Source organism: Gigantopelta aegis, chromosome 3, assembly GCF_016097555.1.
Source record: "Gigantopelta aegis isolate Gae_Host chromosome 3, Gae_host_genome, whole genome shotgun sequence".
NCBI classification, from domain to species: domain Eukaryota; kingdom Metazoa; phylum Mollusca; class Gastropoda; order Neomphalida; family Peltospiridae; genus Gigantopelta; species Gigantopelta aegis.
The window spans coordinates 39168387-39184576 of record NC_054701.1 but is presented as its reverse complement, the minus strand read 5'-3'; the positions used below and the strand labels follow the sequence as shown (position 1 = coordinate 39184576).

The window sequence follows — 16190 nt, the reverse complement described above, 5'->3', positions numbered from 1 at the left end:
ATTTGGTTAATCTACAAACCTGTAACACACTTAGATCACGTTTTTATCAAATGGAGTGAAAAAGCAGGTTTTATATCGATAAATACCATGGGAATCCCCATATCCCAATTGCTTGAAATAATTTTGAAAGTTAGTATTCTGATGTCACCGGTAGATGTCGCTCGAAGCACAACAATGCCTATGTCACGACAAATTTCACAGACTTGGGGTGCGTTCCTTTCAACTCTTCTGGACATGTTCCAACTGTTCTGTCCTGGTTTTATCCCCTCTCCAGATATCGTAAGACTTAGCAAAATTATTGGTTTTAAGGGTTTGTAACGTTTTGTATTGAGATATTTACTTGTCTGAACTTTATTGTTACTGAAAATGTTCACGAACTGTGAAGAAAAATCTCACAAATGAACAACAACAAATCGGATGCTGATTGCGCGAACCGTGCACGAGAAAACAAACCGAACCAAAATGATAACGGTCACGTGGTATACCAACGTCTGTGACATTGAAATGGAAATATCCCCTCTAAAAATAGATTAGAGCTTGTCTGCTCAACGTTTTTTTTCTCAGAGGCCCGTGCCATTTTATGAAACACGAAAAATGCATTTTGTGGTATTACAAAAACCAGGATTACCAGGATTACCAAAAAACACTTCAGGTGAATGGAAATGTATATTCTAAATAATAAACGGTAAGTAAAGTGTAATTTTATTTGTGAAAAAATGGGTTTAATAGCGAAAAACAACGCCGTAATGGTTATCAACTAGCCGTAACTAGGGTGTGTCCCTTTAACAGACCTACTAATATACATGTGTTAACCAACAACATGAACAAGCTTGCTTCAAATATTACAATGTTAAATAATATATGACCAATGACAAAACTAGTGTGCATTACAGATGCAGAACATGCAGGCACTTAAATCATGAGGTGGATTCTGGCATAACCCACCAACAAAAAAGTCATTTTAGAAGTGCCCTAAAACCCTTTGTTTAAACTGTCATAAAGCCAATAACTTATTTTATTAATTTGTTAATACTGCTATCTTGTAATCCATCAAATCCTATTTTTTGATACACAGGTTTCCCATCTTGGAAGAAAAACAATGTCTCATATGTAATAGACCATTCCCTTCCATACAGCTGCAAGGGAGGGGTGTGTATTCATTTCCAAACAGCTGCAAGGGAGAGGTGTGTATTCATTTCCATACAGCTGCAAGGGAGGGGTGTGTATTCATTTCCAAACAGCTGCAAGGGAGGGGTTGTATTCATTTCCATACAGCTGCAAGGGAGGGGTGTGTATTCATTTCCAAACAGCTGCAAGGGATGGGTGTGTATTCATTTCCACAAAGCTGCAAGGGAGAGGTGTGTATTCATTTCCACAAAGCTGCAAGGGAGGGTGTGTATTCATTTCCACACAGCTGCAAGGGAGGGGTGTGTATTCATTTCCACACAGCTGCATGGGAGGGGTGTGTATTCATTTTCACACAGCTGCAAGGGAGGGGTGTGTATTCATTTTTACATAGCTGCAAGGGAGGGGTGTGTATTCATTTCCACACAGCTGCAAGGGAGGGGTGTGTATTCCTTTTCACACAGCTGAAAGGGAGGGGTTGTATTTATTTCCACACAGCTGCAAGGGAGGGGTGTGTATTCATTTCAACACAGCTGCAAGGGAGGGGTGTGTATTCATTTCCATACAGCTGAAAGGGAGGGGTTGTATTCATTTCCACACAGCTGCAAGGGAGGGGTGTGTATTCATTTCCACACAGCTGCAAGGGAGGGGTGTGTATTCATTTCCATACAGCTGCATGGGAGGGGTGTGTATTCATTTTCACACAGCTACATGAGATGGGTGTGTATTAAGTTTCACACAGCTTAGGACAGCACATACTTTTTAAAATATTTTTATTCTGTTTTTGGCAGCAGTTGGTGTCAAACAAAGGGTGATGGCAATCAATATAGATTTATTACAAAATTATAAAATTACTTAGAAAAGAAAATGGAAAACTGCTGTGAAAGAGTCACATTTATGAAAGACACAATGACATGTTAACACAAACAAACAAATAAAATGTAAAGAATGAATGAATGAATGAATGAATGTTTAACGACACCCCAGCACAAAACTACACATTGGCTGTTGGGTGTTACAAATGGTAATGTAAAGAAGACAAAAACAAACATTATAATCAGACCGTGGTAACAGTGTTTGGGGCTGTGGTAAACATCAAACAACATTAGAGCACTTAACTGTAACAATGTCTTACAAAAACTGTCACAATTTCACACAGAACATTTTAAAACAATAAAGATATACATGTATATAGATTTGAAAACTATCACAGATGCTTATAGTAAATATTTCTAAAATGTCAGAGACACTGGTAAATGAGTGCTGCAAAAGCTACTCTTTTAAAAACCATAAGACTGTTTTCATCCCTACACCACAGTGAGGATCAGCAAAGGCAGATGAACTCAATGGGTTATGAAATGAAATAAAAACTAAAATAATCATAAACTAAATTACCTGAGCAAAAGACAGAAAAACAACACTAAACACAATTATTATTTCACAGGGAGGCCAACTATTCACCTATAACAAAGAGAGGCTCCAATTTAACATCTGATGAATTTATGATCACTCACAACAATCTGAACAAAGATAGGGTCCAATATTACATATGGTGAAGTTACAATCACTTACATCAAAAACATTATTCAATATAATATTTGGTGAATTTACTAATGCTTGTGACAATGATATAATCCAATATAACATTTAGTAATTTACAATCACTAACAACAAAGACAGGATCCAACATAACATATATACTGATTTGGTTAAGTTACTATTTACTTGGTATGACAAAAATAGTATCTAAAACAAAATTTAGTGAATTTAAAATCTGGTAAACTTATATTTGCATGTACTTATGACACAGACAGGATCACCTTAAAAAACAACAACTCCGCCACAACTACCAACTCACTAATATCTATTATGACAAATACAGGATCCTGTATAATAACTGATGAAATTACGACCAGCTGATAAACAAGAAAGTACCCAAGACAACATTTTGTAAGTTGACTATCACGTACACTGCAGCATGTAGCCGCGAGCCAATGCAATTTATAGCTGGTAAGTTACAAATACAAACAAGAGTACAAACAAAATGCAAATGGAAGGGAGGGAGGGACATAGCACTAGTTGGGTACGAAAACATCAAAAATTACCGCAGTGTCTCTGCACCGCTCTGCTTCACGTGTCTGTCAAAGTATGATCTGCATGAAAAACATTATCAGTGATGCATGCAAAAAAATGTGATAAAAGGTAAATCAGGGTTTAAGCCATCATTCGCCAAAGGAAAAGAAAGGAAAGGAATGTTTGTTTAAAGACATCTAAACACTTCTAAACTATGGTTATTTGCTGTCTAACATGGTTATTTTTTTACTTGGTAAAGAGAGAATTCAGTGAAACCAACTGTCACTACATAGACTATTCCCACATGTATTAATAAAGTGGCAATGTATCTTTCATCTGTTTATTAAAAGCTAACAATCTTGTAGTGCATCTATGATTGAAAATCATGTAGAAAATTTCAGAAGCCATGCAAGATTGGAAGTCTAACAGGCAAAATTTCAGTGAAGACAATTAGCAAACAAAATCACAACGACAGAAAGGAATGTCTGTTTAAATGCACTCCCAGCTTTGTCCAGTTAAGCCAAATTGTCTACCATATAGCCCAACATACAGTAATATTTCCATTTTTGGTTTAGAATATGAAAATAGAATATAACACCTCAGCACCTGTTACTCTAAGACTATTTCTTGTCTACTATAAGGCTATTTTGTGTCTACCATAAGGCTATTTTGTGTCTACCATAAGGCTATTTTGTGTCTACCATAAGGCTATTTTGTGTCTACTCTAAGGCTATTTTGTGTCTACTATAAGGCTATTTTGTGTCTACTATAAGGCTATTTCTTGTCTACCATAAGGCTATTTTGTGTCTACTCTAAGGCTATTTTGTGTCTACTCTAAGGCTATTTTGTGTCTACCATAAGGCTATTTTGTGTCTACCATAAGGCTATTTTGTGTCTACTCTAAGGCTATTTTGTGTCTACTCTAAGGCTATTTTGTGTCTACCATAAGGCTATTTTGTGTCTACCATAAGGCTATTTTGTGTCTACTCTAAGGCTATTTTGACACTTGATTTAGATAGTGAGAAAGGAAACTCACTCCTACCTCATAGAGGTTACTCCTTTCAGTGTAGCAAAGCAAGGGATTTTGTATATGCACTTTGACATGACAGCACATACAATGTCATTTGATATACCAGTCATAGTATAATGTTTGAGATTTGGGAAAACTGGACGAGTCCATCAAAAGTAATCAATCTTATGGATCATCACACCTCAGGCAAGTGTTCTAAAACTGATCCTGTTGGCATAAAAATTACTCACATCAATGAGTAATATCCTGTCCTGGATGGAGAAGTCAGCGTAAGTCGACATCTGTGCCCATGACAGGCATGCGCTACAACAGCTTGCTCTGAATGTACACATTAAAAACCTATAACCTGACCTGGGGCCTAATTCACAAAGTGCTCTTAGGCTCTGTTAGACAACAAAGCATCCTCTTTGTAAGTCTTTTAGCATTGCACTGCAAGATCGCAAAGTTGCGAGAGTTTAGTGAATTAGACCCCTAATTAGCAATAAGGGTCCTTATATCTACACCTCCTCACAGATGGCACAGCCTATATGACAGCTCATGATATACATGTAATACTATTTCAAATAGGAACCAACAAAGAAGTAGCTCTTTCACCCAAATAAAATATTACAGCCAGCTAATTTATCAATATATAATTGACAGTGAAGTGTATATAAAAGATAAAATAAACTAAAAAAATCTATGAATAATGAATTTTATCTTCCAATGAATGAATGAATGAATGAATGAATGAATGAATGAATGAATGAATGTTTAACAACACCCCAGCACAAAAATACACATTGGCTATTGGGTATCATGAGAGGTAAGTACATGTATATCAAATTTTTAAATTGTTTGTGTGAAAAATGTAACATAGAAATCTTTCACCACCTGTTAAAATGAATTCTAATTGTGACAGCACATACAATGTTATTTGATATACAAATTGTGGAAAAAACCCATTAAATTGACACAGATTCCACATACTTGAATGTAGCCATGTCACCTACTTCGACTTTGCTAAGATATCCTAGGACAAAAAGCATGTAATTTTTCGTCGTCTGCTATTTTACTTTTTTATGGAATATTCTTCAAGAGGGCTGGAAGCTTGTAAAGTAGGTGTCTTAATTAAATTGGAGAAAACTTGGAGTGTTTTCTCTTTTATAGATACATTACCTGTCCTCAAACAAGGGCACCTCCCTCCCCCCCCCCCCCCCCCCACGCAAGTGGTCTGGTCCGAACATCCCAACAGCCAATGGGATTGCCTAAATTCTTCTACTGCATACTGCTCTCTAGTTCCGGTCACATGACTAACTTCCTTCTTTTTCCCTGAGTGCATCGCACGGAGAACAGGAAGCGGGGAGGCCCGGGTGGGATGAAATCTTGAGGACAGGTAATGTAACTATAAAAGAGAAAACACTCCAAGTTTTCTCAATTTCTTTTCACATTACCTGTCCTCAAACAAGGGCAGCATTCAACAGATGGTGGTGGGTGCCGAGATCCGTAGATGCTTATGACAACTTCCCAAACCGGAAAGAGGCCGACTAGTGGAAGAATGAGGCCAACCCTGGTAAGCCCTCCTCCTAGGGATGCCCGTCACAGACCAATGCAGGTGATGTTAGTAACAACAACCAGAATGGTGGCATCCGTCAGCAGTGGAAGGTACGGCTCCCAGAAAAAATGTGCCAGGAGGCGGAAGCCACATCACATGCTGGTTCTGACAGGGTGGGAAGTCGTAGCCACCAGGGATGCAGGTGTTAGGTAACCCCTCACGTATTGAAGTGTTAGTAATAACAAGCGACAAAGTAATGAGGTGCATCCGTCAGAACATTGAACAAAACAAGCCCTCCGAGTGTTTTCTGTCTAGTACACCAAAGAACTGTTAGTTCAATAACGACAACAAATAACCACATGCAGTGCAGGGTAAAGGTTATCGAGACAAAAGTTCCGGCACCAGTGCGTGAACTGTGCAAAAGAACAAAAGTCTAAGCAATCCTCACCTGTCGATTCGATGGAAATCTCGGTATGTAGCCCAGAATCCGACAGACATCAAAGGCGACGAGGACGGCTTGTATTCAACAGAGTCTGTGCAGCAACAACCCAGATGATGGAAACCTTCAACGTCCTCTGTGGAGATATCCCTCAGATAATAGTTGGCGAAGATGGAGTCCGTAGCCCAGAAACAACCAGTGATAATGTGCTGAATGGGTGTGTTGCAGTGCAGGGACATCGTGGCAGCCAAGGCACGGAGTTCATGCCGATTAGTAGCAGATGGAGGAGGTAAACCCTCCTGATAGATGGTCAGGATAGCAGACCGGATCCAGGTGGCCACCGTGTTCTTGGTGATATCCCTCAACCGACTCTGGTTACAGGAGAGGAAAAGTCTCTTGCGATGTTGGCAAAAAGATCTGGTCCTCTCGATGTACTGGTGCAGGGCTCTGACAGGGCACAACGCCAAGTCCTCAACGTCCGCTGGACCAACGATAGAGGAGAGGGCCTGCACATCATATGAACAAGGCGCTTGGTCTGGTAACTGATTCTTTGCAACAAAGTTCATGAGTAACCCCAAGTTGACCGCACGACGAACTCAGTGAAAACATACCAAGTCCACATCAAGAGCATGGAGTTCTGAGACACGAGCAGCCGTGGCAAAACCAAGTAAAAACACCGTCTTCCGCGTCAAGTCTTGCAGGGAAGAGGATTCGATCGGCTCATAAGGTGCGGTCGATAACGCTCGTAACACCAGATTCAGGTCCCATCTTGGTGGCCGAAACCGATGTACTTGATCCTCAAGGCAAAACCCTTTGATCATCTTATGGATCGCAGGAATACCCGATAACTTCGTTCCAGTAGCGATACCATGAACAGTAGCGATGACCGAAACGTACCCAGCGATGGTAGACCCCTTCAATCGTAAAGCGGTCCGCAGATACAGCAAAAAAAGCAGCGAGACGAGGTACCTGGATCGTCTGAGGTTTTGAGTTTTTTTGCCGGACACCATCGGTGAAAGCAAAGCCATTTGACATTATAAGCTGCAGTAGTAGATGATCTGTGCGCTTTCAAAATGGCCGCCGTGGACTGCGAAGAAAAGCCTTTCTTCCTCAAACTCTTGGAGATAAAGTCCACGCGTGCAGTTGGAACAACTGCGGACGAGGATGGTATAGTCTTGACGTGGGATGCAACAACAGATGATCCCAGTCTGGCAGTGGTAAAGGATGCAGATCGGCAAGATGGATACCACAACCTGGATGGCAACGAGCAATGAGCAACAGGCGACAATGGTACAGATGAAACCTCTGACGCACCCTTGGAAGGAGGATTGGTGGAGGAAAAGCGTACGCTTCCATCTGTTCTCAGCTGATGGCCAAGGCGTCGAGCTCCAGAGCTTCGGGATCTGGCACCGGAGACACGTAAACCCTCAGCTGATGGTTGAATCGTGTGGCGAAGAAATCGATGTTTGGTGTCCAAAGTTTGACGCACACCCATCGAAACGCTTCTGGATGGAGCATCCATTCTGTCGGCTGTGGAGACGATGGGCGAGACAGCGTGTCGGCTAGCACATTGGAAACCCCTGGAATATGGCGAGACCAAAGTTGCAGCGGAATCTCGTCGACCAGCTTGTAGAGACGATAAGTCAACTGCAGCAGACTGCTGGAGTGTGTTCCGCCTGGCGATTGATGTAAGCCGCTGCAGTGATACTGTCTGTGGCTACCATGAGAGAGGCGCCTGACAGCATCTCTCGCCATTGAAGGATGACGTTGTAAACTGCCAACATCTCCAACAGGTTGATGTGTAGATCGGCTTCATCTGGAAACCACAGCCACCAACAGGGACTGGACTGCAGGGCGACTGGTAACCGGATCAGCAAATCTGCTTTATTGTACTGAATGCATGGATTCAGAAACAAACTGGATACCGCGACCTCTAAGCATCAAATGTTGCGCAGACGTCAAAATTCTCTTGCAATGATACTTCATGAAACAGTAATAGAGTGATTCAGGAATCAAGACATCAGAAACAGCGATCCCGTGATACAGGCAAGAGCCAAAACAGCGTAGCAACTCGCTACACTATATGCCCGATATACGTGGAAGTGAAGCAACGCAAAACAGCAACCGGCTAAAATCCACGGCCGTCACACCACCTGGTGCGAAACAGCAGCAGAGACAATCTAGACAGCATCGGTCACGAACGCTGGCGGTAACAACAGTGAACGTCAGTGAGTTGATAAGCCGCAATGAACCATAGGAAAACGGCGACGGTAAAAACCCCATACCACGTGATGGCAACTGGATGACTTCCGGAACCAGCGGAAGTAGCGACTGTCTTGCATTGCCACCGGATATAGAGAACGATCTGCCGAATGTCGTTGAACCTTCCTCAAACAAGAGAATATCGGTGCACGGGACCTCAACACAAGTGACCAGACCAGTAGACCGTCTTCGTCACCAACCCGGAACGCTTGTAACGTCGAACCCCTTCACGGCAAACAGCCGTATGTAGACCACAGGTCTGCCAAGATTACCGGCTTGTGCTGAAAGTCAAGAATGGATCGCTTCAGGCAAGTCGGTTGATGATAGTGTGCAATCGTAGTGCACATCGACGTCACGGAAGATATAAGGTAGACCAACATCAAAGTCGACGGCTGGAACAAGGCATATCCTCTGGCATCCTGCACATGAGGAGTTATGATCGCCAGGAAAACATCAAATAGGACAGCATGTACAACATCTACGCTGAACTGAAGCCATCGACAGGACGCGCCGATCTAAGTTCTAGGAAGATGTCTGGTCCCGCCGGAAACAGCGTCATCCAAGGCCGGCACCACACTGTTGAAGGATAGGTTGAAGACGGGATACATTTGTTGTGACGAATGGGGAACGGCACAAATGAAGTCGACTCAAGTAAACCTCGACATCGGATCAGTCCTCAAACGGAAACCTTCCTGAATGGTGCCAGTGGACTGTGCAGTGACGAAAGCATATCATACACCGCAGCGAGACCATCCATCACAGCCATGTGGGTCACTGTGTCCAGATCTTCTATAACGGAAGGTGCCGACGCATCATCTGGAAAATCGCTCAGTAACCTGGCACAGGCAATTCGATCCAATGTACTGGCTGCAATCGGAAACACGGACCGTGGACGGTCCCGTCAGGAGCCAGTGTAAACCCTGAACGCCGGATCAGCTGCCGACTGGTGTGGACGGTACGATGTACACGGACCGGCAGGAGCCGGTGGAACCCTGGACGATGTACCACTTCGATCAATCACGAGACGACGGTACCGAACGGTGAGCCGATGACGCAATCTTCCAGTTCGTTACAGGGCTCTGTCTGCTTGCTGGAACAAACGATCTGCATGGGCCGGTTACTGGTAGCCGTGTAAACCGACGGGGGCCTGTGGCAGCAACGATCGAAAACCGACATCTGCCGGTGGAACCTCCGTGGCGATCATCGAAACCGGACCCTTCTTGGCTGAAACCGGTGGATGGGCCAGCGGCGGTAGCATATCAGATATGACAGCCCTCAGTGACAGGTGGTCCGCCACATCCAGATCTTCCAGTACCGCAAGAACCGATACATCATCAGAAAAGTCACGTAGCACCCGTGAACAGGCCAGTCGCTCTGGTCATGGTCCGATGGAGATACCGGAGAACCGGACCGTGGGCGGTCCCGTATGGATACCAAGGAACGGATGACCACATCCTCCGGAGGGACATAAGTCGCTATCATCGGTGTCGGTCCCTTCTTGGACGGCGTCGGTGGATGTGGCAAGGACGGCAACATGTCATAGACGGCCACCAAGCAATCCCTCATAGTCATATGGTCCGCAGAGTCGGGCTCTTCAATGACAGATGCCGCAGGAGCTTCATCGCCAAAGTCTCGTAGAACTCGAGCACAGGCCAATCGATCTACCGTAATGGAAGCCGCCGGTTAAACCGGACCGTGGACGGTCCCGTCTAGATCCCTCGGAGGCCTTGGAAGCCACATCAACTGAAGGTCAGCGCTGACAATCTGTGAAACCCGTAGGGAGCCGTATAGGTCGTGTGGAGCAGCTACGGTCCCGGCTCCGATGCGCCGAAGAGGACTTCCCCGCCGAAGATCGGTGAGCCTTGGAATCCGTGGAGCGTCTATCTGAATGAGCCGGCTTCTTGGAGGGCTGCGTAGAGACCGCAGGCCTGTCATCCGAAGTCTTAGGTATCGGTGGAGCTGAAGAAGCCGCACCCCCTGAAGAGGGGACTGGAACCGGACCTGACCCCGAAACCGCCGGTTTGGGTACGGTTGCCATCGACGCCATTGTTTCTTGAAGCATGGACGGCAAAATGGAGCGTACACTTCCGCCACGAAGTCTGCTATGGAAGGCGAAAATTCCACCTTCTTGGCCCTCGCTGACACCTTTAGGTAAGCCGCGAATTCGACATCTGATAACCCCGAACAAGGTCGCATCTTGAAGTAAGGGCACACGAAACACAACCCAGACATAAGTCATGTGGGTCGCCGCCGACAGTAAACTTCTTACAGCGTAAACACGCTCGTACAAGTCGCTGAACATTAACATCAGACATGATAACAATTTTTCAATCTGTGAAAGAGAAAGAAAAAACCAACCATGACACAAACACAAAGCCGGTCAACAAAGCTAATGAAAGCTAATGAAAACGAAGGTGAAAAACATTTCACCCAAACACGAATACAAAACCAAAGGTCTTATAAAAAGTTGACTCCAAAACAGAGCCAAGCAAAAGGACGTCCAGACCCTTTAGCGAAGAGAAAAAGAAGGAAGTTACAGTCATGTGACCGGAACTAGAGAGCAGTATGCAGTAGAAGAATTTAGGCCATCCCATTGGCTGTTGGGATGTTCGGACCAGACCACTTGCATGGTGGGGAGGTGCCCTTGTTTGTGGACAGGTAATGTGAAAAGAAATAATATGACATCCAATCCTTCCACCCCTCTTGGAGAGTATTCCACAAAAAAGCAAATTGGCAGCCTACATGGCTATTGTCCTAGGAGATTTCAGCGAAGTCAATATAGATGACATGGTTACCATCTAGCCTGTGGATTCTGTGTTATTGCAATGATTTTTTCACAATTTTGTCTGGACCAAATGTTGGGAGAGTAATTTATTGTAGTTTGTACTTTAGTTTCCTAAAATAAAACCTAATTTTAGAAGTTGATTCTATGGTACTGTTACCTGATTTCAAAGGCTTTGACATCTTTGACAGCTTTCCTCCATGACTCATAGAGTTCAAGGTCATATTTCTTTAACTGATTCACCTTTCCATGGAAGCTGATTGCACAATCCTTCATAACTATGACCTGCTTGACAAAAAACAAAAACATTATCAAAAACATAAAATAAAAAACTGTATTCAATAGTATTCAAAAACAATAACTTAAAGTTTGTTTTTGTTTAACGACACCAGTAGAGCACACTGATTTATTAATCATCAGCTATTGGATGTCAGACATTTGGTAAAGTTTGACATATAGTCTTAGAGAAGAAACCCACTTAGTAACAAGGGATCTTTTATATGCACCATCAGACAGACAGGATAGCATGGCCGTTGACATACAAGTTGTAGTGCATTGGCTGGAATAAAAAAATAGCCCATTGGGTCCACCAACAGGGATTGATCCCAGACCAATAATGCACCAGGCGAGCGCTTTACAACTGGACTACATCCCGTTCCTCAAAAACAGTAAGAGAAACTTTAATATGAGTCCAAATGACCTGATCTTGTCCTGTGGTCACATTCAAGAGTAAGTAGTAAATAGTTAAAAGATTATTCATTAAATGATTCAATAGTTAAGGGCAACTAGAAAAAACATTAACCACATGTTAAATACGATTTTAAAAGGAAAGAGGAATGTTAGTTTTTGTTTAATGACAACACTAGAGCACATTGATTTATTAATCATTGGCTACTGGACGTCAAAAATTTGGTAATTTTGACACAGTCTTAGAGAGGAAATCTGCTACATTTTTCCATTAGTAGCCAGCGATCTTTTATATGCAGCATCCCGCAAAGAGGATAGCAAATACCATGGCCTTTGATAAACCAGTCGTGATGCACTGGCTGTAACGAGAAATGGCCCATTGAGTCACCTGACAGGGATCGATCCTAGACCGACTGTGCATCAGGAGAGTGCTTTACATCCCGCCCAGGAAAGAGGAAAGGAAAATTTTAAAATACAGCCATTTGTTGACTAACTTATTGTTACATGTATTTCAACATTTGGGAGAAGAGAAAAAAGGTTACTCATTTTGAAAAGCAGCAAGAGATCTTTTATATGCACTTTCCCTTTAAACTTAAGGGCCAAGTCTGAGAAACTAGTAAAAATGTTACAATATACAAACTTTAACCACAGAACTTTAACCTGACATTTTAACCAAATGCAAGGACAGATGAAAAATGTGTTATATTCCCAAAAATTAAGACTCAAAGAAAGTGAAGGTGGAGGTAGGAGTTTTATAGCAAACTGGGGTTTTTTTTAAATTTATTTTGCCATGATAAACTCACATCATTAGCTTGAGTGAGATACTGCAGCTGGTGGGTAACCAAGACAACAGTTTTCTTCTTGCGTATCAGATGTTTCAAAATGGCCTCTTCGAAAACATGGTTTCCTACATGGGCATCAAGTGCTGAGAAAGGATCATCCTGAAAATACACACACAAGATAGAAAACAAGTAAAGGAAAACAATATTTGTTTAACACCCACCTCAGTGAATTTTAAACAATGGCCACTTGGGTGTTTAAAATATGGTTATTTTAACAACTGTTATTGAGGAAACCTGCAGCTTCTACCAAAAACTAACTGACTTAAAAGTATTTGACATGCCTATATCCAATTAAGGTTCAAGCATGCTGTCCTGGGGACACAATCTAGCAGCTTGGATTGCCTCTCCAGGTCAGAAAGGGGCTTGAACAAAAACAGGGCTAGCTCTAGAACTCGCCAAATGCGAATTTTGAAAGCAGTTGGCAAATTTTATTTTAATTTGGTGAAATAATTTCATGCAATAATTGACATTTTTTTGAAAATAACTGTTGAATTCTGCAATTTTTAAAGTTTAAAGGAAACATGTCACGTGACCTATATTTGGCACCAACCATGTACAATTAATTATAAATTGAATCACCTAAAAAAAAAAATTAAACAAAATTTATTACTTAAAATATCTCCATAAAAAAAAAACCGATACGAGCTCTTAGCAGAAATTGCCGATCTTTAATGAGCAGGGTAATCACGAGGTCCGTGACGTCAGAGACGCGTCGCTTGATCTGAAGCCTTACACTTAAAAGCATTAGTCCGTACCACTCATAAAGAATCTAAGACTTGCACAGCTTACCAAAACAATGAGTGTTCGTTCGCAAAACATTTTGCCGTATCAATTTGAGTTGTTAGTAAATGAAGAAAGACACACATTTACTTACAACAGTGATACTGAAGAAAAAACGGATAGCGAGTCGGAGGGTGGAGAAACCGATGGTGCCAGACCGGTTGACAAATTTACAGCCCGGAGCCCGAAAGTAACGCAGAGACAAAACCAAAACTTGGATCCTAATGCCAAGGTGTATACTGTTCATATTTAGCATAAAGATACACCTCGATATGATGTATTTAAATATGTAAAAAATATAAATGTAGGACAAAATTTTTTTTATTATTTTTTAGAAAATATCGCATTTTTCATGTTCGGGCTGTACATAATGAAATCTGTATGCACAGTGTAAACAAACGCTCTAATTTACAAGGTGCTTCACTTTCATTAACCTGACTTGTAAAACAACATAAATGACTTGAAAGTATAATCAACTTTTTAACTAAATATATTTCAATTTGCATCAATAGAACGAGATGAGGTTATAGTATTTTTCACTCTTTAAAAAAAAGCAGCATATTATTAGGCCTATTGGTAGGGTGCGTTAGAGTAAAACGACCACTCACGATACCAAAGTGATAATTTACTTTTCTTTGGTACTACATAATTGGTCAGTTTTGTAATTTTAGATGGGAAAGTCTACTTATTACTTAATCAAAGGTTTTACAGCATTATTTACAGTAATGAAGCAGGGCGGCTGATAATGTCCATTAACATTGTACTATAGTCACGACAGGTTACGCCAACAATACCCTGTGATCTTAAAATACTGGCAAGTATTTTGTACATATGTCTAGACAGTGGTAATCACTTACCTGGTCGATACCCTGCAACATACACCTGCCAATCAGGAATCACATGTGCAGGCCACAGAAAGAAAGGACCAATTAACTAAAACAACACTCCGATTCTCAAGTCAGCCCGTGGATGAAACATAATAGTTATTTCGACACCGACAGCAGTGGTTTATTTTGTATTGAACTTCGTGTTACTTTGGGGCTTCGGGCGATGAGGAACGTTTTTGTGACGTACTCCGCCCGAAGATTAAAATCATTATTTAAATTTTTTTTTTTTTTTTAAACATATTTAAATACATCATACTGAGCTGTATCCTCATGCCAAATCCTATGTTTGTATATGCCATATTTAATTAATTATTGACATTTCCTTCTTCGGACGGTGAATACAGATTTTGTTATGTAGGCCTAACATGAAAAATCTCTTCTTTTAAAAAAAAAAAAGAATAACAATCGACATTTTTTTTTAACATATATAAATACATCATGCTGAGGTGTATCTTTGTGCCAAATATGTACAATGTATACCTCGGCATTCGCAACCGAGTACTGTTTTTGTCTCTGGGTAACGTTCGGGCTCTGGGCTGTTAATACTAAAATAGGCTGACACCAAAGTACTATGCGGTGTTGGTGTCCAATCTTTTGTTTTGCGATAAAATACACGCGTCTTTCATCGGATACAATCCTTTGGAAAACCGTAAAAAGACAATCCCGATCGTTTAAACTGTTTATTTTTACACCCAAAGGCCGCGCAGTACGGCACTGTTGGACTGAAAAGATCGTAAGGCCCTTACTCCATATATAAACAGTTAACAACAATGGAAGAGTACAGCGGTTCTGACGTCACTTCCCTTTTTTTTCGAACGCTCACGAATAAATATGCATAAATCATACTTTGATACTGATTGGCGTATTTTCTTCATTTTAAATTAACTACGCGTATTTTATTGTTATAAACTTATTTGTATATTATTTTTATATCATTTTGCTTTTAAAATGAGCTATAATATGGTCTCGTGACATGTTTCCTTTAATAGACAATTTGACAAAATGTTTTGCTCACCCAGAGCTTGCCCTGAAAAGGTGCTATGGGTTTATTTGGTTAATTAGTGACCTATAATCGATCAAATTAGTGGTGTACTCTACCAAAAAGCTACGAGGGATCTTTTAAATAGACAGGAAAATACAACTGTGGTCTTTGATGTTCCAATGGTAGAACACTGGTTGGGATGGGAAAACAACTGTTTATCACTGACCTATAACCCTAAACAACTGTGTCTATGACTGACCTATAACACTCACAAAGACACAATCAAATACTAAATACATTTTGTTTCTAAACAATATTTTGCTAATAAAATACTCTTTATATTGTTTTTAAAAAACAAATGACAGGAAAACTACATTCTTAATGTATAAATTCACCACAAATTCAGGGGACAATATTTCGAAATCTGAGGTAACCGGAAGTCGGTTCACGTGTTTTTTTACCTAGGTAACCAATTGTTCTGTTACGTGAATTATATTTGGGTAACCCGTGGATTACCTGATCGGTTACCTCAAAGTTACGTTGAAATTATATTTAAATACATAATTTTTAGCTCAAACATAAAGTTAAAACAAAATACAAAAGAAAACATTTTATAAAACAGTTTCTTTAATGCTTGCAAATCGAAAGAAGTGACTTGTAGATGTTTCTTTTGTTTTCGTACGATCATAGTGTTGTAGATTTATTATTATTATTATTATTATTATTATTATATTATTATTCACCATTTGCCATCGGGATTGCAAAAA

General features: G+C 41.1%; 1 protein-coding gene across 1 annotated transcript in view; it reads right to left on the bottom strand.

Annotated features, from left to right (window-relative positions):
* Nucleotides 1–16190, bottom strand: part of LOC121368023 (ATP-binding cassette sub-family C member 9-like) — a 77444-nt gene that overhangs the window by 38945 nt on the left and 22309 nt on the right. The window contains exons 16-17 of the mRNA XM_041492536.1: nt 12736–12873; nt 11406–11530 (exon numbers count right to left, since the gene is read on the bottom strand). Coding sequence (XP_041348470.1) covers nt 11406–11530; nt 12736–12873 — 263 coding nt within the window. The remainder of the gene's footprint in view (nt 1–11405; nt 11531–12735; nt 12874–16190) is intronic.